The sequence below is a fragment of the Catharus ustulatus genome, unplaced genomic scaffold, assembly GCF_009819885.2.
Source record: "Catharus ustulatus isolate bCatUst1 unplaced genomic scaffold, bCatUst1.pri.v2 scaffold_89_arrow_ctg1, whole genome shotgun sequence".
NCBI classification, from domain to species: domain Eukaryota; kingdom Metazoa; phylum Chordata; class Aves; order Passeriformes; family Turdidae; genus Catharus; species Catharus ustulatus.
Genome location: NW_024879553.1, coordinates 101663 through 127377, shown reverse-complemented (window position 1 = coordinate 127377; position 25715 = coordinate 101663). Strand labels below are relative to the sequence as shown.

Below are 25715 nucleotides of genomic sequence, written 5' to 3'. Positions count from 1 at the left end.
ACAAAGTGGGGGGTCCGTGCCTCAGTTTCCCCCTCACGGTGACAAAGGGGGGGGGTCCGTGCCTCAGTTTCCCTCCCCAGGTGACAAAGGGGGGGTCCGTGCCTCAGTTTCCCCTCACGGTGACAAAGGGGGGTCCGTGCCTCAGTTTCCCCCTCCCCCCTCCCCCGGAGCCTCCCCCTCACGTCACGACAGGGGGGAGGGGCCGCCGCTGTCACCGCGAGCCGTCGCGACACGGGGGGGACACGATCGGTGACACCCGCGGGGGGAGCACCCGAGAAAGGGGGGGAGGAGACCCCCAGAGCCCACCCGGGACCCCCCAAATCCCCCCCGGGACCCCCCAAATCCCCCCCGGGACCCCCCAAAACCCACCCGGGACCCCCCAAATCCCACCCGGGACCCCCCAAAATCCCCCCGGCCATGGCTGAGGGGGAAGGAGAGGACGATGTGCAGTTCCTGCGTACGGTGAGCGCGAACTGGGAGCACTGGGAGGGAACTGGGAGCACTGGGAGAGTTTGGGGGGACACTGGGGGGAAAACTGGGAGCACTGGGAGGGAACTGGGAGGGTTCGGGGGGACTGGGAGAGTTCGGGGGGACACTGGGAGGGACTGGGGGGGAAACTGGGAGCACTGGGAGGAAACTGGGAGCACTGGGAGGAAACTGGGAGCACTGGGAGGGAACTGGGAGGGCTCGGGGGGACTGGGAGAGTTTGGGGGGACACTGGGAGGGGGAACTGGGAGGGAACTGGGAGGGAACTGGGAGAACTGGGAGAGTTCTGGGGGACACTGGGAGGGAAACTGGGAGCACTGGGAGGGAACTGGGAGGGCTCGGAGGGACTGGGAGAGTTTGGGGGGACACTGGAGGGGAAACTGGGAGCACTGGGAGGGAACTGGGAGCACTGGGAGCACTGGGAGGGAACTGGGAGCACTGGGAGGGAACTGGGAGAACTGGGAGAGTTTGGGGGGACACTGGGAGGGACTAGGGGGGAACTGGGAGCGCTGGGGGGGAACTGGGAGGGCTCGGGGGGACTGGGAGAGTTCTGGGGGACACTGGGAGGGAAACTGGGAGCACTGGGAGGGAACTGGGAGGGAACTGGGAGCACTGGGAGAGTTCGGGGGGACACTGGGAGGGACTGGGGTGGAAACTGGGAGCACTGGGAGGGAAACTGGGAGCACTGGGAGAGTTTGGGGGGACACTGGGAGGGAACTGGGAGGGAAACTGGGAGCACTGGGGAGGAGGGAGTGGGAAAATTGGGAGATAATGTGGGAGAAACTGGAGGGGATACTGGGAGATACTGGGAGATACTGGGAGAACTGGGAGGGGATACTGGAGGGAAAAACTGGGAGATACTGGGGAGGAACTGGAGGGATCGGGGTGGAAACTGGGAGAACTGGGAGGGGATACTGGGAGAGAAGGACTGGGGATACTGGGGGGATTTGGGGGAACAGAACTGGGGATACTGGGGGGATCTGGGGGGGAAACTGGGAGACACTGGGAGAGGAAACTGGGGATACTGGGAAAAGAAACTGGGGGGACTGGGAGAGGAAACTGGGGATACTGGGAGAGGAAAATGGGCGATACTGGGAGAGGAAACTGGGAGAACTGGGGGGAACAAGACTGGGAGTTACTGGAGAACTGGGAGAGGGAAACTGGGGATACTGGGAGATACTGGGAGAGGAAAACTGGGGATACTGGGATGAACTGGGAGAGGGGAACTGGGGATACTGGGATGAACTGGGAGAGGGGAACTGGGGATACTGGGATGAACTGGGAGAGGAAACTGGGAGATACTGGGAGAAGAAACTGGGGGATACTGGGAGATACTGGGAGAACTGGGGGGAACAAGACTGGGAGTTACTGGAGAAACTGGGAGAGGGAAACTGGGGATACTGGGAGATACTGGGAGAGGGGAACTGGGGATACTGGGATGAACTGGGAGAGGAAACTGGGGATACTGGGAGATACTGGGAGAGGAAAATGGGGATACTGGGAGATACTGGGAGAGGAAAGTAAGGGATACTGGGAGATACTGGGAGAACTGGGAGAACTGGGGGCAACAAGACTGGGAGTTACTGGAGAAACTGGGGATACTGGGATGAACTGGGAGAGGGAAACTGGGGATACTGGGATGAACTGGGAGAGGGAAACGGGATACTGGGATGAACTGGGAGAGGAAACTGGGGATACTGGGATGAACTGGGATGAACTGGGAGAGGGATACTGGGATGAGCTGGGATGAGCTGGGATGAACTGGGATGAACTGGGAGAGGGATACTGGGATGAGCTGGGATGAACTGGGAGAGGGATACTGGGATGAGCTGGGATGAGCTGGGATGAACTGGGATGAACTGGGAGAGGGATACTGGGATGAACTGGGATGAACTGGGAGAGGAAACTGGGGATACTGGGATGAACTGGGATGAACTGGGATGAACTGGGAGAGGAAACTGGGATGAACTGGGGATACTGGGATGAACTGGGGTGAACTGGGATGAACTGGGAGGAGCACTGGGAAGGAGGGGGGGTCACCCCACCCCCCCCACCCCTCCCCCCACCTGTCCCGGGCTCCCAAAAAAGAAACGGGGGGGGGGAGGGGGGGAGCAGCTGCTGGGGTGGGGGAGGGGCGACACCAGATCCCCCCCGGGGGGGGGAGGGGAGGGGAGGGGGGGGGAGGGGCGTCCCAGTTGCTCTGTCCCAGTTTCTCCCAGTTTGGCCTCAAAATGAGAGACTGGGGGGAATTGGGGGGAGGGGGGGGTGACCTTGGTTGGGTTTTTTTTTATTTTGGGGAGGGGGGGGGGTGATGGGAAATGCTGAGCTCAGCAGATTTTGGGGAGGGGGAAACTGAGGCACGGAACCCTCCCCGCCCCTCCCCCACCCCCCCCACGGCATCCCCGGCATCCGCCCCTCCCCCACCCCCGAATTTGGGGGGGTCCCGAGTGACGGGAGCAGGTGGGGGGGGGGAGGGGGAGCCGAAATACTTCGGGGGGGGGGGAGGGGCACGCAAAGGGTCCTGACCCCCCCCCAAAAAATAATTTGGGGTCCTGACCCCCCCCCAAAATAATTTGGGGTCCTGACCCCTCCCAAAATAATTTGGGGGCACCCAAAGGGTCCTGACCCCCTCAAAAAATAATTTGGGGTCCTGACGCCCCCCAAAATGGATTTGGGGGCACCCAAAGGGTCCCGACCCCCCCCAAAAAAAAATTTGGGGTCCTGACCCCCCCCAAAATAATTTGGGGGCACCCAAAGGGTCCTGACCCCCCCCAAAATAATTTGGGGGCACCCAAAGGGTCCTGACCCCCCCCCAAAAAATAATTTGGGGTCCTGACCCCCCCCAAAATAATTTGGGGGCACCTGAAGGGTCCTGACCCCCCCCCCAAAAAATAATTTGGGGTCCTGACCCCCCCAAAAATGGATTTGGGGGCACCCAAAGGGTCCTGATTCCCCCAAAAATAATTTGGGGTCCTGACCCCCCCAAAATAATTTGGGGGCACCAAATTTCGGGGTTCAGGAGGATTTTTGGGGGTTCTGGGAACACATTTTGGGGTTCTGTGTGGATTTTTTGGGGGTTCAGGGTCACATTTTTGGGGTTCAGGATGAAATTTCGGGGTTCAGGGACACATTTTGGGGGTTCAGGGACACATTTTTGGGGGTTCAGGGTCACATTTTGGGTTTCAGGATGATATTTTTTGGGGTCCAGGATCACATTTTTCGGGTTCAGTAGGACATTTTTGGGGTCCAGGATCACATTTTGGGGTCCAGGGTCACATTTTTAGGGTTCAGGGTCACATTTTGGGGTGCTGTGTGGATATTTTGGGGTTCAGGAGTATTTTTGGGGTTCAGGATCACATTTTTGGGGTCCAGGATCACATTTTTGGGGTTCAGTAGGACATTTTTGGGGTCCAGGATCACATTTTCGGGGTCCAGGATCACATTTTTGGGGTTCAGTAGGACATTTTTGGGGTCCAGGATGATATTTCGGGGTTCAGTTGGATATTTTTGGGGTCCAGGGTCACATTTTGGGGTCCAGGATCACATTTCGGGGTTCAGGATGATATTTTGGGGTTCAGTAGGACATTTTTGGGGTTCAGGATGATATTTTGACGTCCAGGATTACATTTTTGGGGTCCAGGATCACATTTTGGGGTTCAGGATCACATTTTTGGGGTCCAGGATCACATTTTGGGGTCCAGGATCACATTTTGGGGTTCAGGATCACATTTTGGGATCCAGGGTCACATTTTGAGGTCCAGGATCACATTTTGGGGTCCAGGATCACATTTTGGTTTTCAGGATCACATTTTGGGGCGCTGTGTGGATTTTTTTGGGGTCCAGGGTCACATTTCGGGCACTGTGTGGATATTTCGGGGTTCAGGGTCACATTTTTAGGGTTCAGTAGGACATTTTTGGGGTCCAGGATCACATTTTCAGGGTCCAGGATCACATTTTGGGGCGCTGTGTGGATATTTCGGGGTCCAGGGTCACATTTCGGGGTTCAGTAGGACATTTTTGGGGTCCAGGATCACATTTTTGGGGTTCAGTAGGACATTTTTGGGGTTCAGTAGGACATTTTTGGGGTCCAGGATCACATTTTTGGGTTTCAGGTTCACATTTTTGGGGTCCAGGATGACATTTTTGGGGTTCAGTAGGACATTTTTTGGGTCCAGGGTCACATTTTGGGTTTCAGGATGCTCTTTTTGGGGTCCAGGGTCACATTTCGGGGCGCTGTGAGGATATTTTTGGGGTTCAGGATCACATTTTAGGCGTCCAGGGTCACATTTTGAGGTCCAGGATCACATTTTTGGGGTCCAGGATCACATTTTTCGGGTTCAGGATCACATTCTTGGGGTTCAGTAGGACATTTTTGGAGTCCAGGGTCACATTTTTGGGGTCCAGGATCACATTTTGGGATCCAGGGTCACATTTTTGGGGTTTCAGTAGGACATTTTTGGGGTTCAGGATCACATTTCGGGGTTCAGGGTCACATTTCGGGGTTCAGGGTCACATTTTTGGGGTTCAGGATCACATTTTGGGGTTCAGTAGGACATTTTTGGGGTCCAGGGTCACATTTCGGGGTCCAGGGTCACATTTTCGTTTTCAGGATCACATTTTTCGGGTCCAGGATCACATTTCGGGGTTCAGGGTGATTTTTGGAGGGTTCAGTAGGACATTTTTGGGGTCCAGGTTCATATTTTGGGGTCCAGGATCACATTTTGAGGCGCTGTGTGGATATTTTGGGGGTTCAAGATGATATTTTCGGGGTTCTGGAGGATTTTTTGGGGCCCAGGATCACATTTTTGGGGTCCAGGATCACATTTTTGGGGTTTCAGTAGGACATTTTTAGGGTTCAGCATCACATTTCGGGGTTCAGTAGGACATTTTTGGGGTCCAGATTCACATTTCGGGGCACTGTGAGGATATTTTGGGGTTCAGGATCACATTTCGGGGTTCAGGTTCACATTTTTGGGGTCCAGGATCACATTTTTGGGGTTCAGGGTCACATTTTGGGGCTCTGTGTGGATTTTTTGGGGGTCCAGGATCACATTTTGGTTTTCAGGATCACATTTTTGGTTTTCAGGATCACATTTTTGGGGTTCAGTAGGACATTTTTGGGGTCCAGGATGATATTTCGGGGTTCAGGATGATATTTTCGGGGTCCAGGGTCACATTTTGGGGTCCAGGATCACATTTTGGTTTTCAGGATCACATTTTGAGGTCCAGGATCACATTTTTGGGGTCCAGGATCACATTTTGGGGCGCTGTGTGGATATTTCAGGGTTCAGGGTCACATTTTGGGGTTCAGGATCACATTTTTGGGGTCCAGGGTCACATTTCGGGGTTCAGGATGACATTTTTGGGGTTCACAGTCACATTTTGGAGGTCCAGGGTCAAATTTTGGGGTCCAGGATGATATTTTTTGGGGTTCAGGATCACATTTTGGGGTCCAGGGTCACATTTTTGGGGTCCAGGATGATATTTTGGGGTCCTGGGTCACATTTTGGTTTTCAGGATCACATTTTGGGGTTCAGGATGATATTTTTTGGGGTCCAGGATCACATTTTTGGGGTTCAGGGTCACATTTCGGGTTTCAAGATGATATTTTTTGCGGTCCAGGATCACATTTTTGGGGTTCAGGATCACATTTTTGGGGTTCAGTAGGACATTTTTGGGGTTCAGGATGACATTTTGGGGTTCACGATCACATTTTTCGGGTCCAGGATCACATTTTTGGGGTCCAGGATCACATTTTGGGGCGCTGTGTGGATATTTCGGGGTTCAGGGTCACATTTTTAGGGTTCAGTAGGACATTTTTGGGGTCCAGGATCACATTTTGGTTTTCAGGATCACATTTTGGGGTTCAGGATGATATTTTTTGGGGTCCAGGATCACATTTTTCGGGTCCAGGATCACATTTTTGGAGGTTCAGGGTCACATTTCGAGGTTCAGGATGATATTTTGGGGTCCAGGATCACATTTCGGGGTTCAGTAGGACATTTCGGGGTTCAGGATCACATTTTTGGGGTCCAGGATCACATTTTGGGGTTCAGTAGGATATTTTTGGGGTCCAGGATCACATTTTTGGTGTCCAGGATCACATTTTTGGGGTCCAGGATCACATTTTCGGGTCCAGGATCACATTTTGGGGTCCAGGATCACATTTTGGTTTTTAGGATCACATTTTTCGGGTCCAGGATCACATTTTTGGGGTTCAGGATGATATTTTTGGGGTCCAGGGTCACATTTTTGGGGTTCAAGATGATATTTTTTGGGGTCCAGGGTCACATTTTGAGTTCCAGGATCACATTTTTGGGGTCCAGGGTCACATTTCGGGGCGCTGTGTGGATATTTTGGGGTCCAGGTTCATATTTTGGGGTCCAGGATCACATTTTGAGGCGCTGTGAGGATATTTTTGGGGTTCAGGATGATATTTTGGGGTCCAGGATCACATTTTTGGGGTCCAGGGTCACATTTTTGGGGTTCAGGATGATATTTTTGGGGTCCAGGGTCACATTTTGAGGTCCAGGATCACATTTTTGGGGTCCAGGGTCACATTTTCGGGGTCCAGGATCACATTTCGGGGTTCAGGGTCACATTTCAGGGTTTAGGATGATATTTTGGAGGTTCTGTGTGGATATTTTTGGGGTCCAGGATCACATTTTCGGGGTTCAGGATCACATTTCGGGGTGCTGTGAGGATATTTTTGGGGTCCAGGATCACATTTTCAGGGTCCAGGATGACATTTTTGGGGTCCAGGGTCACATTTTTGGAGGTTCAGGGTCACATTTCGGGGTCCAGGATCACATTTTTGGGGTCCAGGATGACATTTTCGGGGTTCAGGATCACATTTTCGGGGCTCTGACCCCCCTTTTCCCCCTCCCCAGGATGACGAGGTGGTTCTCCAGTGCACCACGACCCTGCTCAAGGAGCAGCTCAAGCTCTGCCTGTCCGTGGAGGGATTCGGGAATCGCCTCTGCTCCCTGGAGCCCACCTCCAACGCCCAGGTGAGACCCCAAAAAAACCGGGGGGGACCCCAAAGGGAACCCCAAAACCGGGGGGGACCCCAAAATCCACCCGGGGGTCTGGGAAGTCTGGGGGGACTTCGGGGTATCCCAGATTTGGGGGAGTTTGGAAGGTTCTGGAAGGTTTTTGGGGAGCCAGAGATGGGGTCTGGGGGGGATCTCTGGATTTTGGGGCGCTCCTAAAGGTGAGGAGGGGTCCCCGAATTTTGGGGGGCTCTGGGAAGTTTGGGGGAACCCCGGGGAACCCCGGATTTGGGGAAATTTGGGGGATTTTGGGAGATTCTGGGAGATTTTGGGAGGTTTTGGGGACACTTTGACCACCAGAAATGGGGTCTGGGGGCGATCTCTGGATTTTGGGGCGCTCCTAAAGGTGAGGAGGGGTCCCCGAATTTTGAGGGGCTCTGGGAAGTTTGGGGGGACCCCGGGGAACCCCGGATTTGGGGGAGTTTGGGAGGTTTTGGGAGTCACTGTGAGGTTTTGGGGGAGCCAGAGATGGGGTCTGGGGGGGATCTCTGGGTTTTGGGGGATCCCCGAATTTTGGGGGACCCCAAAATTTTTTCAAGGCTCTGGGAAGTTTGGGGGGACCCCGGGGAACCCCGGATTTGGGGGAATTTGGGAGGTTCTGTGAGATTTTGGGAAGTTTTTGGGGAGCCAGAGATGAGGTCTGGGGGGGATCTCTGGGTTTTGGGGCGCTCCCCGAATTTTGGGGGACCCCAAAATTTTTTCAAGGCTCTGGGAAGTTTGGGGGGACCCCAGAGAACTCCGAATTTGGGGGATTTTGGGAGATTTTGGGAGATTTTGGGAGGTTTTGGGGACACTTTGACCACCAGAAATGGGGTCTGGGGGGGATCTCTGGGTTTTGGGGTGCTCCCCGAATTTTGGGGGACCCCAAAATTTTTTCAAGGCTCTGGGAAGTTTGGGGGGACCCCGGAGAACCCCGGATTTGGGGGAGTTTGGGAGGTTTTGAGGCATTCTGGAAGGTTTTTGGGGAGCCAGAGATGGGGTCTGGGGGGGATCTCTGGATTTTGGGGCGCTCCTAAAGGTGAGGAGGGGTCCCCGAATTTTGGGGGGCTCTGGGAAGTTTGGGGGGACCCCGGAGAACCCCGGATTTGGGGAAATTTGGGAGGTTCTGTGAGGTTCTGTGAGGTTTTGGAGGAGGTTTTGGGAGGTTCTGGAAGGTTCTGTGAGGTTTTGGGGACACTTTGACCACCAGAGATGAGGTCTGGGGGGCATCTCTGGATTTTGGGGGGGTCCTAAAGGTGAGGAGGGGTCCCCGAATTTTGGGGGGCACTGGGAAGTTTGGGGGGACCCCGGAGAACTCCGAATTTGGGGGAATTTGGGAGATTTTGGGGGAGGTTCTGGGAGGTTTTGGGGGAGCCAGAGATGGGGTCTAGGGGGGATCGCTGGGTTTTGGGGCGCTCCCCGAATTTTGGGGGACCCCAAAAATTGATCAAGGCTCTGGGAATTTTAGGGGGACCCCGGAGAACTCCGAATTTGGGGGAATTTGGGAGGTTCTGTGAGATTTTGGGAAGTTTTTGGGGAGCCAGAAATGGGGTCTGGGGGGGATTTCTGGATTTTGGGGCGCTCCTAAAGGTGAGGAGGGGTCCTCGAATTTTGGGGGGCTCTGGGAAGTTTGGGGGGACCCCGGAGAACCCCAGATTTGGGGGAGTTTGGAAGGTTCTGGAAGGTTTTTGGGGAGCCAGAGATGGGATCTGGGGGGGATCTCTGGGTTTTGGGGTGCTCCCCGAATTTTGGGGGACCCCAAAAATTGGTCAAGGCTCTGGGAAGTTTGGGGGGACCCCGGAGAACCCCGGATTTGGGGGAGTTTGGGAGGTTTTGGGGGAGGTTCTGAAAGGTTTTTGGGGAGCCAGAGATGGAGTCTGGGGGGGATCTCTGGATTTTGGGGCGCTCCTAAAGGTGAGGAGGGGTCCCCGAATTTTGGGGGGCTCTGGGGAGTTTGGGGGGACCCCGGGGAACCCCGGATTTGGGGAAATTTGGGGGATTTTGGGAGTTTCTGTGAGGTTTTGGGGACACTTTGACCACCACAAATGGGGTCTGGGGGCGATCTCTGGATTTTGGGGCGCTCCTAAAGGTGAGGAGGGGTCCCCCAAATCTCTGAACCCCCCGATTTCGCCCCCCCAGAATGTCCCCCCCGACCTGGCCGTGTGCTGCTTCGTGCTGGAGCAGTCGCTGTCGGTGCGGGCCCTGCAGGAAATGTTGGCCAACAGCTCCGAGATCGGCAGCGAGGTAACTCTGGGGGGGGTCCCACCCCAAAATTTGGGGGTCCCCGAGGGGTTTGGGGGGGCTCTGGGGTCGGTTTGAGCTCTTTGAAAGGAGATTTGGGGGGTCTGGAGGGGGAATTTGGGGGTTTTAAATGGGGTTTAGCACATTGAGTGTGGTTGGGTGGGGTTTTGGGGGGGGTCTTGGGGGGATTTTGGGGTCACCTGAGGGGTCCTGGAGAGGATTTTGGGGTCACCTGAGGGGGTCTTGGGGGGCTGGAGGGGATTTAGGATCCTGTGTGGGAAGGGGACCCTGCAGAGAGCTGAAAATTTGGGGGGTCCTGGAGGAGTTTTTGGGGTCCCTGTGAGGTTTTTTTGGGGGGGTCCCTGGTGATTTTTGGGGGTCTCAGCCCCCCGTGACCTGGAGGAGTTTTTGGGGTCCCTGTGAGGTTTTTTTGGGGGGGGGTCCCTGGTGTTTTTTGGGGGTCTCATCCCCCCCATGACCTGGAGGAGTTTTGGGATATTTGGGGGGGGGTCCTTGGTGATTTTTGGGGGTCTCATCCCCCCCGTGACCTGGAGGAGTTTCTGGGGTATTTGGGGGGGGGTCCCTGGTGATTTTTGGGGTGATATCAACCCCCCCATGACCTGTAGAAATTTTTTTGGGTATTTGGGGGGGGTCCCTGGTGATTTTTGGGGGTCTCAGCCCCCCCGTGACCCCCCCACTCTTCTCTCCCCCCGCCCACCCAGGGGGTCGATCTGGATAAGTGGGTAGGTGCCACCGTGGTGCAGTGACCCCCCCGTGACCCCCAAATCCTCATCCTCACCTTCATCACCTCCTCCTCCTCCTCCTCCTCCTCACACCCCCCAAAATGTTTTTTTTGGGGGGCTCTGCCCACCCTGCGCTCCCCCCACCCCCCCCAGCATGGAGTCAGGGGTCTGGGTGTGCCCCTCCCCCCCCATCCCATCCATCCATAGCCCCCCCAAATTCCGCATGGACCCCGAAAGTGTGAGCGGGGGGGGGAGGAGCATGGGGGGACCCCAAATTGGGGGGATTAAAAAATGGGGGACCCCAAAAATGGGGGGATCCAAAAAATGGGGGGATCCCAAAAATGGGGGATCTCAAAAATGGGGGGATCTCAAATTGGGGGATCCCAAAAATGGGGGATCTCAAACTGGGGGAATCCCAAAATGGGAGATCTCAAAATGGGGGGATTCCAAATTGGAGGATTCCAAAAATGGGGGGACCCCAAAAATGGGGGGATCCTAAACTGGGGGGATCCCAAAAATTGAGGGGATCTCAAATTGGGGATCCCAAAATGGGTGGATTCCAAAAATGGGAGGATCCCAAATTGGGGGATCTCAAATTGGGGGAATTGCAAATTGGGGGGGATCTCAAAATGGGGGATCCCAAAATGGGGGATCCCAAACTGGGGGGATCTCAAAATGGGGGATCCCAAAAATTGGAGATTCCAAACTGGGGGGATCTCAAATTGGGGGGGTCCCAAAAAGGGGAGATCCCAAAATGGGAGATCTCAAAATGGGGGGATTCCAAATTGGAGGATTCCAAAAATGGGGGGATCTCAAATTGGGGGATCCCAAACTGGGGGGATTCCAAAAATGGGGAGATCTAAAAATGGGGGATTCCAAAATGGGGGGATTCCAAAATGGGGGGATCCCAAAAATGGGGAGATCTAAAAATGGGGGATTCCAAAATGGGGGGATTCCAAAATAGGAGATCCCAAAATGGGGAGATTCCAAATTGGGGAGATCCAAACTGGGAGATCCCAAAATGGGGGGATCTCAAATTGGGGATCCCAGAATGGGGGATCCCAAAAATGGAGGGGATTCTAAAATGGGGGGATCTCAAAATGGGGGATCCCAAAAAGGGGAGATCCCAAACTGGGAGGATTAAAAAATGGGGATCCCAAAATGGGGGGATCTCAAAAATGGGGGGATTCCAAATTGGGGATCCCAAACTGGGGGATCCCAAAATGGTGGATCCCAAAATAGGGATCCCAAAATGGGGGATCTCAGATTGGTGGATTCCAAAATGGGGGGATCTCAAAATGGGGGATCCAAAATGGGGGGATCTCAGATTGGGGGATCCCAAATTGGGGGGATTCCAAAAAAGGGAGATCCCAAACTGGGGGGATTCCAAAATGGGGGGATCTCAAATTGGGGGATCCCAAAAATGGGAGATCCCAAAAAAGGGAGATCCCAAATTGGGGAGATTCCAAAATGGGGGATTCTAAAAATGGGAGGATCCCAAAATGGGGGGATTCCAAAAAGGGGGATCCCAAAATGGGGAGATCTCAAATAGGGGGATTCCAAAAATTGGAGATTCCAAACTGGGGGGACCCCAAAAATGAGGGGATCTCAAATTAGGGGATCCCAAAAATGGGGGGATCTCAAAATGGGGGGATTCCAAATTGGGGGATCCCAAAATGTGGGATCCTAAATTGGGGGATCCCAAAAATGGGGGAATCTCAAATTGGGGGGATCCTAAAATGGAGGGATTCCAAAATGGGAGATCCCAAAATGGGAGATCTCAAAATGGGGGGATCCCAAAAATGGGGGATCCCAAACTGGGGGGATTCCAAAATGGGAGATCCCAAAAATGGGGGGATCCCAAAATGGGGGATCTCAAATTGGGGGACCCCAAAAATGAGGGGATCTCAAAATGGGGGATCCCAAAAATGGGGGGATCTCAAAATGGGGGGATTCCAAAAATGGGGGGGATCTCAAAATGGGGGGATTCCAAAAATGGGGGGGATCCAAAAATGGGGGATTCCAAAATGGGGGATTCCAAAAATGGGAGATCCTAAAATGGGGGATCTCAAATTGGGGGGATTCCAAATTTGGGATCCCAAAAATGGGGGGATCAAAAAATGGGGGATCCCAAACTGGGGGGAAATCTCAAAAATGAGGGATCTCAACATGGTGGGGGGGTCCCCAAAATAGCAGACCCTCAATATTGAGGGGATCCCAAAACTGGGACCCTCCCCCTCCAAATTTCTGGGATTTTCTTTGGGGTGACCCCAAAATCAGAGCAGCCCCCAAAATTGGGGGATTGCACCATGAGGGGGACCCCAAAACGAGGGGGGGGTTCCAAGGCACGGTGCACCCCAAAAAAAGGGGGGGCAATGCACAGGAGACCCCAACACGGGGAGACCCCAAAACAAGGGGAGACCCCAAAAAAAGGGGTGACCCCAAAAAAAGGGGAAATCCCAAAAAAAGGGGGAATCCCAAAGAAAGGGGGAATCCCAAAAAAAGGGGGAGAACCCAAAAAAAGGGGTGACCCCAAAAAAAGGGGGAATCCCAAAAAAAGGGGGAACCCTAAAAAAGGGGGGACCCCAAAATAAGGGGAACCCCAAAACAATGTGGATTTTTTTTGGGGGTGGGGGGATTCAAGGGATTTTCCTGGGGGTCCAGGGGGGCTGAGGGGATTTTGGGGTGCCCTCCTTGACCCCCCCCCGTGCCCCCCAAGTCCTCTCAGGGCGGGGGGCACCGGACGCTGCTCTACGGCCACGCCATCCTGCTGAGACACTCCCACAGCGGCATGGTCAGTCTGGGGAGGGGGCTGGGGGGGTTGGGGGGGGGTCCTGGGGGGGGCTTGGGGGGTTTGGGGGGGAGCTGTATGGGGTTTGGGGAGCACTGAGGGATTTTGGGGGGGTCTGGGGGGTTTGGGGGGAACTTGGGGGGCTTGGGGGGTCTGAGGGGTTTGGGGGGGTCTGGAGGGGTTTGGGGTGGCCATAAAGGGTTTGGGGACCCATGAAGGGTTTGGGGGAGCCATGAAGGATTTTGGGGTGCCCATGAAGGATTTGGGATGCCCCTGAAGGATTTTGGGGCTCCTGAAGGATTTTGGGGTGCCCCTAAAGGATTTAGGATGCCCATGAAGCATTTGGGACCCCTGAGGGATTTTGGGACCCCTGAGGGATTTTGGGACCCCTGAAGAATTTTGGGGTACCCATGTAGGATTTGAGGTGCCCCTGAGGGATTTTGGGACCCCTGAAGAATTTTGGGGTACCCATGTAGGATTTTGGGACCCCTGAGGGATTTTGGGACCCCTGAGGGATTTTGGGACCCCTGAAGGATTTTGGGGACCCATGAAGAGTTTGGGGGATCTGTGAATGATTTGAGGGAGCCATGAAGGATTTGGGGGAGCCATGGAAGGTTTGGGGGGGCTATGAAGGGTTCAGGGGGTCCATGAAGAATTTTGGGGTGCCCCTGAGGGATTTTGGGGTGCCCCTGTGACCCCCCACCCCGCCCCCCCAGTACCTGAGCTGCCTGACCACCTCCCGCTCCGTCACCGACAAACTCGCCTTCGACGTGGGGCTGCAGAGGGACGCGGCAGGTACGAAATAAAATAAAAATAAAATTAAAAAAGGGGTGACCTGAGGGTTTTGGGGTGACCTGAGGGTTTTGGGGTGACCCGAGGGTTTTGGGGTCCCGCTGAGGTTTTTTTGGGGTGTCCCCAAGGCGAGGCGTGCTGGTGGACGATGCACCCGGCGTCCAAACAGCGCTCCGAGGGAGAGAAGGTTCGGGTGGGAGACGATCTGATCCTGGTCAGCGTGTCCTCCGAGAGATACCTGGTACTGGGAGGGACTGGGAATACTGGGAGGGACTGGGAGGGGACTGGGATGGACTGGGAGGGACTGGGATGGGACTGGGATGGACTGGGATGGACTGGGAGGGACTGGGGACATGGGGACACGGGATCTGATCCTGGTCAGCGTGTCCTCCGAGAGATACCTGGTACTGGGATGGACTGGGAGGGACTGGGAGGGACTGGGAGGGACTGGGAGGGACTGGGAATACTGGGGATACTGGGGATACTGGGGATACTGGGGATACTGGGGACATGGGGACACGGGATCTGATCCTGGTCAGTGTGTCCTCCGAGAGATACCTGGTACTGGGATGGACTGGGAGGGACTGGGAGGGACTGGGAGGGACTGGGGATACTGGGGATAGAGGGGACAGGGGGACTGGGGACACTGGGGGACATGGGGACACGGGATCTGATCCTGGTCAGCGTGTCCTCCGAGAGATACCTGGTACTGGGATGGACTGGGAATACTGGGAGGGACTGGGAGGGACTGGGAGGGACTGGGAGGGACTGGGAGGGACTGGGGACACTGGGGATACTGGGACACGGGATCTGATCCTGGTCAGCGTGTCCTCCGAGAGATACCTGGTACTGGGATGGACTGGGAGGGACTGGGAGGGACTGGGATGGACTGGGAGGGACTGGGAGGGACTGGGGATACTGGGGATACTGGGACACGGGATCTGATCCTGGTCAGCGTGTCCTCCGAGAGATACCTGGTACTGGGAGCACTGGGAAGGACTGGGAGGGACTGGGAGGGACTGGGAGGGACTGGAGACACTGAGGGGACATTGAGGGGACACTGAGGGGACACTGGGGACATTGGGGGATACTGGGGGGCACTGGGGACACTGAGGGGGCACTGCGGACACTGGGGGAATTCTGGGGACACTGGGGACACTGGGGGACATTGAAGGGGCACTGAGGGGGCACTGAGGACACTGGGCGACACTGGGGGACGCTGGGGACATTGAGGAGACACTGGGGTGGCACTGGGTGACACTGGGTGGCACTGGGGGACACTGGGGACACTGGGGACACTGAGGGGACACTGGGGGACACTGGGGAGCACTGGAGGACACTGGGGACACTGGGGGACATTGAGGGGACACCGGGGACACTGAGATGACACTTGAGGACACTGGGGTGGCACTGGGGACACTGGGGGGACACTGGGGGGACATTGAGGGGACACTGAGGGGGCCACTGAGGGGACACTGAGGGGACACTGAGGGACACTGGAGGGGCACTGAGGGGACACTGGGTGGCACTGGGTGGCACTGGGGGGACACTGGGGATACTGGGGGACACTGAGGCGACACCGGGGGACACTGAGGGGACACTGGGGACATTGAGGGGACACTGAGGTGACACTTGGGGACATTGGGGATCCCCCCCATCCCTGACTTCTCCTGATCCTGGGGGCACCCTGAGGAGTTTTGGGGGTCTCCCCTTTTCCCCCTCCCGTCCTGCCACGTCCCCGCCGTGTCCCCGATGTCCCCAAATGTCCCCAAATGTCCCCAAATGTCCCCAGCACCTGTCCACAGCCTCGGGCGAGCTCCAGGTGGACGCGTCCTTCATGCAGACGCTGTGGAACATGAACCCCATCTGCTCGGGCTGCGAGGAAGGTGACACCGGGCCGGGGGTGGCCTTGGGGGGGTCCTCGGGGGTGTCCCCAACTCCCTGACCCCCCCCCCAAAAAAAATGTCACCTCAGGTTTTGTCACCGGCGGCCACGTGATGCGATTGTTCCACGGGCACATGGACGAGTGTCTGACCCCCGCGGGGCCCGAGCAGGGCGAGGAGAGAGGGTGGGGAGGGGTCCCAAAATGGGGAGGGGGTTCCTGGAATGGGGAGGGGTCCCAAAATGGGGAGGGGTCTCCGAAAATGGGGAGGGGTCACAGAAATGGGGAGGGGTCACAGAAATGGGGAGGGGTCCCCAAAATGGGGAGGGGTCACACAGGGTGGGGAGGAGTCACACAGGGCGAGGAGAGAGGGTGGGGAGGGGTCCCAAAATGGGGAGGGGTCCCGAAATGGGGAGGGGGTCCCGGAATGGGGAGGGGTCCCTGAAATGGGGAGGGGTCACACAGGGTGGGGAGGGGTCTCCAATGGGGAGGGGTCACAGAAATGGGGAGGGATCCAAAAATGAGGAGGGGTCACAGAGGGTGGGGAGGGGTCCAAAAATGGGGAGGGGTCACACAGGGCGAGGAGAGAGGGTGGGGAGGGGTCCCGAAATGGGGAGGGGTCCCAAATGGGGAGGGGTCACAGAAATGGGGAGGGGTCCCCAAAACGGGGAGGGGTCACCAGAATGGGGAGAGGGTCCCCAGAATGGGGAGGGGTCCCCGAAATGGGGAGGGGTCCCTGAAATGGGGAGGGGTCACACAGGGTGGGGAGGGGTCCGAAAATGGGGAGGGATCTCCAAAATGGGGAGGGGTCCCCGGAATGGGGAGGGGGTCTCCAAATGGGGAGGGGTCCAAAAATGGGGAGGGGGTCCCTGAAATGGGGAGGGGTCCCCAAAATGTCTGACCCCAAATTGGGGAGGGGTCTCCAATCTCTGTCCCCCCTCTGTCCCCCCAGCGTTGTGAACTACGAGGGCGGCGCCGTCTGCGCCCACGCGCGGTCACTGTGGCGCCTGGAGCCCCTGAGGATCAGGTGACACTTGGGGACACTTGGGGACACTTGGGGACAGTGGGGGGGGTCACCACCGGGGGGTTCTGGGGTCCCCTCTGTCGTGAGGTGCTGTCCCCGTGTCACCTTGTCACCTCCTGTCACTTTGTGTCCTCGCCTTGTCCTCAAATGTCACTTTGTGTCACCTGTGTCCTCAAATGTCCTCAAATGTCACTTTGTGTCCTCGCCTTGTCCTCAAATGTCACTTTGTGTCACCTGTGTCCTCAAATGTCCTCAAATGTCACTTTGTGTCCTCGCCTTGTCCTCAAATGTCGCTTTGTGTCCTCAAATGTCCTCAAGCGTCACTTTGTGTCACCTGTGTCCTCAAATGTCCCCACATCCAGTGTCCCCACACCCCACCCCAGTGTCCCCACGCCCCATCCAGTGTCCCCACGTCCCATCCTGCGTCCCCTGACCCACTCCAGTGTCCCCAAATCCCATCCAGTGTCCCCACACCCCACCCCACTGTCCCCAAATCTCATCCTGTGTCCCCAAATCCCATCCCAGTGTCCCCAAATCCCATCCCAGTGTCCCACCCTGGTGACCCCGTGTCCCCTGTGTCCCCAGCTGGAGCGGGAGCCACCTCCGTTGGGGACAGCCGTTCTACCTGTCCCCACACCCCACCCCAATGTCCCCAAATCTCATTCCAGTGTCCCCACACCCCATCCCAGTGTCCTTATGGCCCATCCAGTGTCCCCAAATCCCATCCCAGTGTCCCCAAATCCCATCCCATTGTCCCCACCTTGGTGACCCCGTGTCCCTGTGTCCCCAGCTGGAGCGGGAGCCACCTCCGTTGGGGACAGCCGTTCCCAGTGTTCCCACCTTGGTGACCCCGTGTCCCTGTGTCCCCAGCTGGAGCGGGAGCCACCTCCGTTGGGGACAGCCGTTCCCATTGTCCCCACACCCCTGACCCCGTGTCCCTGTGTCCCCAAATCCCACCCAGTGTCCCCAAATCCCATCCAGTGTCCCCACACCCCACCCCAGTGTCCCCACACCCCACCCCAGTGTCCCCCTGACCCACTCCAGTGTCCCCCTGACCCACTCCAGTGTCCCCAAATCCCACCCAGTGTCCCCACATCCCACCAAATGTCCCCACATCCCATCCAGTGTCCCCAAATCCCATCCCAGTGTCCCCAAATCCCACCCCAGTGTCCCCAAATCTCATCCCAGTGTCCTTATGGCCCATCCAGTGTCCCCAAATCCCATCCCAGTGTCCCCATACCCCATCCCAGTGTCCCCAAGCTCCACCCCAGTGTCCCCATCCCCTGTCCCCACACCCCACCCCGTGTCCCCTCCCCACCTTGGTGACCCCGTGTCCCTGTGTCCCCAGCTGGAGCGGGAGCCACCTCCGTTGGGGACAGCCGTTCAGATTGTCCCCACACCCCATTCCAGTGTCCCCTTGACCCATCCCAGTGTCCCCATGTCCCATCCCAGTGTCCCCAAATCCCACCCCAGTGTCCCCACACCCCACCCCAGTGTCCCACCCCAGTGTCCCCATGTCCCTCCCCAGTGTCCCCACATCCCATCCAGTGTCCCCTTGACCCATCCATTGTCCCCACCTTGGTGACCCCGTGTCCCTGTGTCCCCAGCTGGAGCGGGAGCCACCTCCGTTGGGGACAACCGTTCCCATTGTCCCCACACCCCGGTGACCCCGTGTCCCACCTTGGTGACCCCGTGTCCCTGTGTCCCCAGCTGGAGCGGGAGCCACCTCCGTTGGGGACAGCCGTTCCCATTGTCCCCACCTTGGTGACCCCGTGTCCCTGTGTCCCCAGCTGGAGCGGGAGCCACCTCCGTTGGGGACAGCCGTTCCCAGTGTCCCCACCTTGGTGACCCTGCTGTCCCTGTGTCCCCAGCTGGAGCGGGAGCCACCTCCGTTGGGGACAGCCGTTCTGATTGTCCCCACCTTGGTGACCCCGTGTCCCTGTGTCCCCAGCTGGAGCGGGAGCCACCTCCGTTGGGGACAGCCGTTCCCATTGTCCCCAAATCCCACCCCAGTGTCCCCAAATCCCACCCAGTGTCCCCATCCCCTGTCCCCACACCCCACTCCGTGTCCCCCCACCACCTTGGTGACCCTGCTGTCCCTGTGTCCCCAGCTGGAGTGGGAGCCACCTCCGTTGGGGACAGCCGTTCCCATTGTCCCCACACCCCATTCCAGTGTCCCCAAATCTCATCCCATTGTCCCCATGCCCCACCCCAGCGTCCCCATGTCCCATCCAGTGTCCCCAAATCCCATCCCAGTGTCCCTCTGCCCCACCCCAGTGTCCCCAAATCTCATTCCAGTGTCCCCAAATCCCACCCCAGTGTCCCCATGCCCCATCCCAGTGTCCCCCTGACCCATCCTGTGTCCCCAAATCCCACCCCAGTGTCCCCAAATCCCACTCCAGTGTCCCCCTGCCACCTTGGTGACCCCGTGTCCCTGTGTCCCCAGCTGGAGCGGGAGCCACCTCCGTTGGGGACAGCCGTTCCCATTGTCCCCACCTTGGTGACCCCGTGTCCCTGTGTCCCCAGCTGGAGCGGGAGCCACCTGCGTTGGGGACAGCCGTTCCCATTGTCCCCACCTTGGTGACCCCGTGTCCCTGTGTCCCCAGCTGGAGTGGCAGCCACCTCCGTTGGGGACAGCCGTTCCGCCTGCGCCATGTCACCACGGGCCGGTACCTGGCGCTGACCGAGGGCTCCGGGCTCGCCGTGCTCGAGGCGGCGGCTGCCAGCACCAAAGTGGCCACGTTCTGCTTCCGGGCCTCCAAGGTGGCCACAGTGTCCCCAAGTGTCATCTCTGTCCCTGTGTCCCCAAGTGTCATCTCTGTGTCCAAATGCTGTGTCCCCAAGTGTCATCTCTGTGTCTGTCTGATGTGTCCCCAAGTGTTATCTCTGTCCCTGTGCCCGTCTGATGTGTCCTGGTCCCCAAATCCCTGTCCCTGTGCCCATCTGATGTGTCCCCAAATGTCCCTGGGTGTCATCCCTGTCCCTGTGCCCATCTACTGTGTCCCCAAATGTCCCAGAGTGCCATCCCTCTCCCTGTGCCCGTCTGCAATGTCCCCAACATCTCTGGGATGTCCCCAAATCCCTGTCCCTGTGCCCAAATGCTGTGTCTCAAACATCTCTGGGATGTCCCCAGCCTGCTGCTGGTCCCCAGTCCCCGTCCCTGTGCCCCTCTGCTGTGTCCCCAAACATCCCTGGGATGTCCCCAACCTGTTCCTGGTCCCCAATCCTGATCCTGCTCTGGTTCCTGTCCCCATTTTCTGTGTCCCCAACATCCCTGGGATGTCCCCAACCTGCTCCTGGTCCCCAAATCCCCGTCCCTGTCCCCATATTCAGTGTCCCCAACCTGCTCCCAGTCCCCAAGTGCCATCCCTGTCCCTGTGCCCGTCTGCTGTGTCCCCGAGTGCCATCCCTGTCCCTGTGCCCATCTGATGTGTCCCCAACTGTCCCCGGGTGCCATCCCTGTCCATGTGCCCATCTGCTGTGTCCCCAAGTGTCATCCCTGTCCCTGTGTTCCATCTGATGTGTCCCCAGCTGTCCCCAAGTGCCATCCCTGTCCCTGTGCCCGTCTGCTGTGTCCCCAACCTGCTCCTGGTCCCCAAATCCCCATCAATGTCCCCATTTTCTGTGTCCCCAACTGTCCCCAACCTGCTCCTGGTCCCCAATCCTGATCCTGCTCTGGTCCCTGTCCCCATTTCCTGTGTCCCCAACATCTCTGGGATGTCCCCAAGCTGCTCCTGGTCCCCAAATCTCAATCCCTGTCCCCATATTCAGTGTCCCCAACCTGCTGCTGGTCCCCAAATCCCCATCCCTGTCCCCATTTCCTGTGTCCCCAACATCCCTGGGATGTCCCCAGCCTGCTTCTGGTCCCCAAATCCCCGTCCCTGTCCCCATATTCAGTGTCCCCAACCTGCTCCTGGTCCCAATCCTGACACTCTTCTGGTCCCTGTCCCCATTTCCTGTGTCCCCAAATGTCCCCAACCTGCTCCTGGTCCCCATCCTGACCCTGCCCTGGTCCCTGTCCCCATCTCCAACATCCCTGAGATGTCCCCAAGCTGCTCCTGGTCCCCAAACCCCCGTCCCTGTCCCCATATTCAGTGTCCCCAACCTGCTGCTGGTCCCCAAATCCCAATCCCTGTCCCCATCTCCTGTGTCCCCAACATCTCTGGGATGTCCCCAACCTGCTGCTGGTCCCCAGATCCCTGTCCCTGTCCCCATCTCCTGTGTCCCCAACTGTCCCCAAGCTGCTCCTGGTCCCAATCCTGACCCTCTTCTGGTTCCTGTCCCCATTTTCTGCCCCCAACATCTCTGGGATGTCCCCAGCTGTCCCCAGACTGCTTCTGGTCCCCAATCCTGACCTTGTTCTGGTCCCTGTCCCCATTTTCTGTGTCCCCAGATGTCCCCGACCTGCTCCTGGTCCCCAAATCCCCGTCCCTGTCCCCATATTCAGTGTCCCCAGACTGCTCCTCGTCCCCAACCTGATCCTGCTCTGGTCCCTGTCCCTATTTCCTGTGTCCCCAGCTGTCCCCAACCTGCTGCTGGTCCCCAAATCCCTGTCCCTGTCCCCATTTCCTGTGTCCCCAACATCCCTGGGATGTCCCCAGCTGTCCCCAACCTGCTCCTGGTCTTCAATCCTGACCCTACTCTGGTCCCTGTCCCCATTTTCTGTGTCCCCAACATCTCTGGGATGTCCCCAACCTGCTGCTGGTCCCCAGATCCCCATCCCTGTCCCCATATTCAGTGTCCCCAACCTGTTCCTGGTCCCCAAATCCCCATCCCTGTCCCCATTTCCTGTGTCCCCAACATCTCTGGGATGTCCCCAACCTGTTCCCGCTCCCCAATTCCCCATCCCTGTCCTCATCTCCAATATCCCTGGGATGTCCCCAGCTGTCCCCAAGCTACTCCTGGTCCCCATCCTGACCCTGTTTTGGTCCCTGTCCCCATCTCCAACATCCCCAGCTGTCCCCAACCTGCTCCTGGTCCCCAAATCCCCGTCCCTGTCCCCATATTCAGTGTCCCCAACCTGCTGCTGGTCCCCAGATCCCAATCCCTGTCCCCATTTTCTGTGTCCCCAACATCTCTGGGATGTCCCCAACCTGCTGCTGGTCCCCAAATCCCTGTCCCTGTCCCCATTTCCTGTGTCCCCAACATCCCTGGGATGTCCCCAGCTGTCCCCAACCTGCTCCTGGTCCCAAATCCCCGTCCCTGTCCCCATATTCAGTGTCCCCAACATCCCTGGGATGTCCCCAACTGTCCCCAACCTATTCCTGGTCCCCATCCTGATCCTACCCTGGTCCCTGTCCCCATCTCCAACATCCCTGGGATGTCCCCAACCTGCTTCTGGTCCCCAATCCTGACCCTGTCCCCATTTTCTGTGTCCCCAACCTGCTCCTGGTCCCCAGATCCCCGTCCCTGTCCCCATATTCAGTGTCCCCAACTGTCCCCAACCTATTCCTGGTCCTCAATCCTGACCCTCTTCTGGTTCCTGTCCCCATTTCCTGTGTCCCCAACATCCCTGGGATGTCCCCAGCTGTCCCCAACCTGCTCCTGGTCCCCAAATCCCCGTCCCTGTCCCCATTTTCTGTGTCCCCAACTGTCCCCAACCTGCTCCTGGTCCCCAAATCCCCGTCCCTGTCCCCATTTTCAGTGTCCCCAACCTGTTCCTGGTCCCCAAATCCCAATCCCTGTCCCCTTCTCCTGTGTCCCCAAATGTTCCCAACCTGCTCCTGGTCCCCAAATCCCCATCCCTGTCCCCATTTTCTGTGTCCCCAACCTGTTCCTGGTCCCCAATTCCCCATCCCTGTCCCCATCTCCAACATCCCTGGGATGTCCCCAGCTGTCCCCACCCTGCCCCCACACAAACCCTGCCCCCCTCCTGACCCTCCCTGTCCCCCCCCAACCCCCGCAGGAGAAGCTGGAGACCACCCCCAAAAGGGACATCGAGGGCATGGGGCCCCCCGAGATCAAATACGGGGAGTCCCTTTGCTTCCTGCAGCACAGCCCCAGCGGCCTCTGGGTCACCTACGCCGCCCCTGACCCCAAAGCTCTGCGCCTGGGGCTGCTCAAGAGGAAGGTGGGCTCGGGGGGGGACCCCAAAATCAACAAAATTACACCGGGGGGGCTCCGGGAGTGAAGGTCGGAGGGGTTTGGGGGGGTTTGGGGGGATTTGGGAGGTGTAAGGGGCACTAAGATGGGTCTGGGTGGGGTTTGGGGGTGAATTTTGGAGTTCAGGAGGGACTTTGGGGTCATCAAAACATTTCTGGGGGGTGATTTTGGGGAATTTTGGGGGATTTTGGAGAGTTTTGGGGGGTTTTGAGAGGTGTAAGGGACGCTAAGATGGGTCTGGGTGGGGTTTGAGGGGAATTTTGGGGTTCAGGAGGGACTTTGGGGTCATCAAAACCTTCCTGGGGGGTGATTTTGGGGAATTTTGGGGGATTTGGGGAGTTTTGAGGGATTTTTGGGGAGTTTTGGGGATTTTTGGGATTTTTGGGGAGTTTTGAGAGCTCCAAGGGGCACTAAGATGGGTCTGGGTGAGGTTTTGGGGTGACTTTGAGGGTGTATTTTGGGTTTTGGGGTGAAGTTTGGGGTTCAGGAGGGACTTTGGGGTCATCAAATCATTCCTGGATAGCTCTGGGGGGTGATTTTGGGGAATTTTGGGGGATTTTGGGGAGTTTTTGGGGAATTTTTGGGGCTTTTGAGAGCTCCAAGGGGCACTAAGATGGGTCTGGGTGGGGTTTTGGGGTGAATTTTGGGCTCCAGGAGGGACTTTGGGATCTTTTGGGGTCCCCAGTATGTACTGGGGTGGCTCGGGAGGTGAGTTTGGGGAATTTTTGGGGAATTTTGGGGGATTTTGGGGAGTTTTGGGGATTTTTGGGGAGTTTTGGGGGGGTTTTGAGAGCTGTGAGGGGCACTAAGATGGGTCTGGGTGGGGTTTTGGGGTGACTTTGAGGGTGTATTTTGGGTTTTGGGGTGACTTTGGGGTGAATTTTAGGGTTCATTTGGGTCTTTGGGGTCATCAAAACTTTCCTGGGTGGTGATTTTGGGGAATTTTGGGGGATTTTGGGGAGTTTTGGGGATTTTTGGGGAATTTTTGGGGCTTTTGAGAGCTCCAAGGGGCACTAAGATGGGTCTGGGTGGGGTTTTGGGGTGAATTTTGGGGTTCAGGAGGGACTTTGGGGTCATCAAAACATTCCTGGGTGGTGATTATGGGGGATTTTGGGGGATTTTGGGAGATTTTGGGGAGTTTTGGGGGGTTTTGAGAGCTCCAAGGAGCACTAAGATGGGTCTGGGTGGGGTTTTGGAGTGACTTTGGGGGAGTATTTTGGGTTTTGGGGTGACTTTGGGGGGGAATTTGGGGTTCAGGAGGGAATTTGGAGTCATCAAAACATTCCTGGGTGGTGATTATGGGGAATTTTGGGGGATTTGGGTTTTTTTGGGGGGGTTTTGGGGGTTTTTGAGAGCTGTGAGGGGCACTGAGATGGGTCTGGGTGGGGTTTTGGGGGGAAGTTTGGGGTTCAAGAGGGACTTTGGGGTCATCAAAACATTCCTGGGTGGTGATTTTGGGGAATTTTGGGGAATTTTGGGGGATTTTGGGGGATTTTTGGAGAGTTTTGGGGGGTTTTGAGAGCTCCAAGGGGCACTAAGATGGGTCTGGGTGGGGTTTTGGGGTGACTTTGGGGGTGTATTTTGGGTTTTGGGGTGAAGTTTGGGGTTCAGGAGGGACTTTGGGATCATCAAAACATTTCTGGGTGGTGATTATGGGGAATTTTGGGGGATTTTGGGGAATTTTGGGGAGTTTTTTGGGGCTTTTGAGAGCTGTGAGGGGCACTAAGATGGGTCTGGGTGGGGTTTTGGGTGAAGTTTGGGGTTCAGGAGAGACTTTGGGGTCATCAAAACATTCCTGGGCGGTGATTTTGGGGAATTTTGGGGGGATTTTGGGGAATTTTGGTTTTCAGGAGCCCCTTTTGGGATTTCTCTGTGCATTCCCTGAGCATTTCTTTCTCATTTCGGTGACTTTTCCCACCCCTCCAACACCTCAGTCACACCTTGGGGGGTTCCTTTGACAATTTTGGGATCTCTCTGAATTCGGGGGGGGTCTCTAAAGCTTCAGGGACCCCCCTGACCCCCCCTTGTCCCCCCAAAAGGCGATTCTGCACCAGGAGGGGCACATGGACGATGCCCTGAGCCTGACCCGCTCCCAGCACCAGGAGTCGCAGGCGGCTCGGATGGTTTTCAGCACCACGGGGCTCTACGGGACCTTCATCAGGTTTGGGGGGTCCCGGGGGGAATTTGGGGGGTCCTGGGGGGGAATTTTGGGGGGTCCTGAGGAGGTTTGGGGGGTTCTGAGGGGGTTTTGGGGGGTTTTTGGGGCTTTTTGAGGTTATTTTGGGGGGTCCTGGAGAGGTTTTGGGGCGTTTTGAGAGGATTTTGGGGGGTTCTGAGGTGGTCCTGAGGGGATTTTTGGGGGATTCTGAGGGGATTTTTGGGTATCCTGAGAAGGTTTTGGGGGGTCTTGAGGGGATTTTGGGGGGTCCTGGAGGATTTTGGGGGATTCTGAGGGGGTTTTGGGGGGTTCTGGGGGGATTTGGGGGGGTCCTGAGGAGGTCTGGGGGGTCCTGGGGGGATTTTGGGGGCATTTTGAGGGGGTTTTGGGGAGTATTGAGGAGGTTTGGGGGGATTTCTGAGGGGGTTTCGAGGGTCCTGAAGGGATTTTGGGGGGTATTGAGGG

General features: G+C 57.0%; 1 protein-coding gene across 1 annotated transcript in view; it reads left to right on the top strand.

Moving 5' to 3' along the window:
* Positions 1-417: 417 nt before the first annotated feature.
* Positions 418-25715, top strand: part of LOC117011555 (ryanodine receptor 1-like) — a gene marked incomplete at its 3' end in the record, with an annotated part of 126799 nt that continues 101501 nt past the window's right edge. Inside the window, 12 exon segments of the mRNA XM_033086980.1 lie at positions 418-462; positions 7377-7496; positions 9657-9761; positions 13221-13295; positions 14009-14087; positions 14213-14325; positions 15877-15970; positions 16059-16152; positions 16919-16993; positions 19597-19753; positions 22896-23060; positions 25132-25253. Coding sequence (XP_032942871.1) covers positions 418-462; positions 7377-7496; positions 9657-9761; positions 13221-13295; positions 14009-14087; positions 14213-14325; positions 15877-15970; positions 16059-16152; positions 16919-16993; positions 19597-19753; positions 22896-23060; positions 25132-25253 — 1244 coding nt within the window.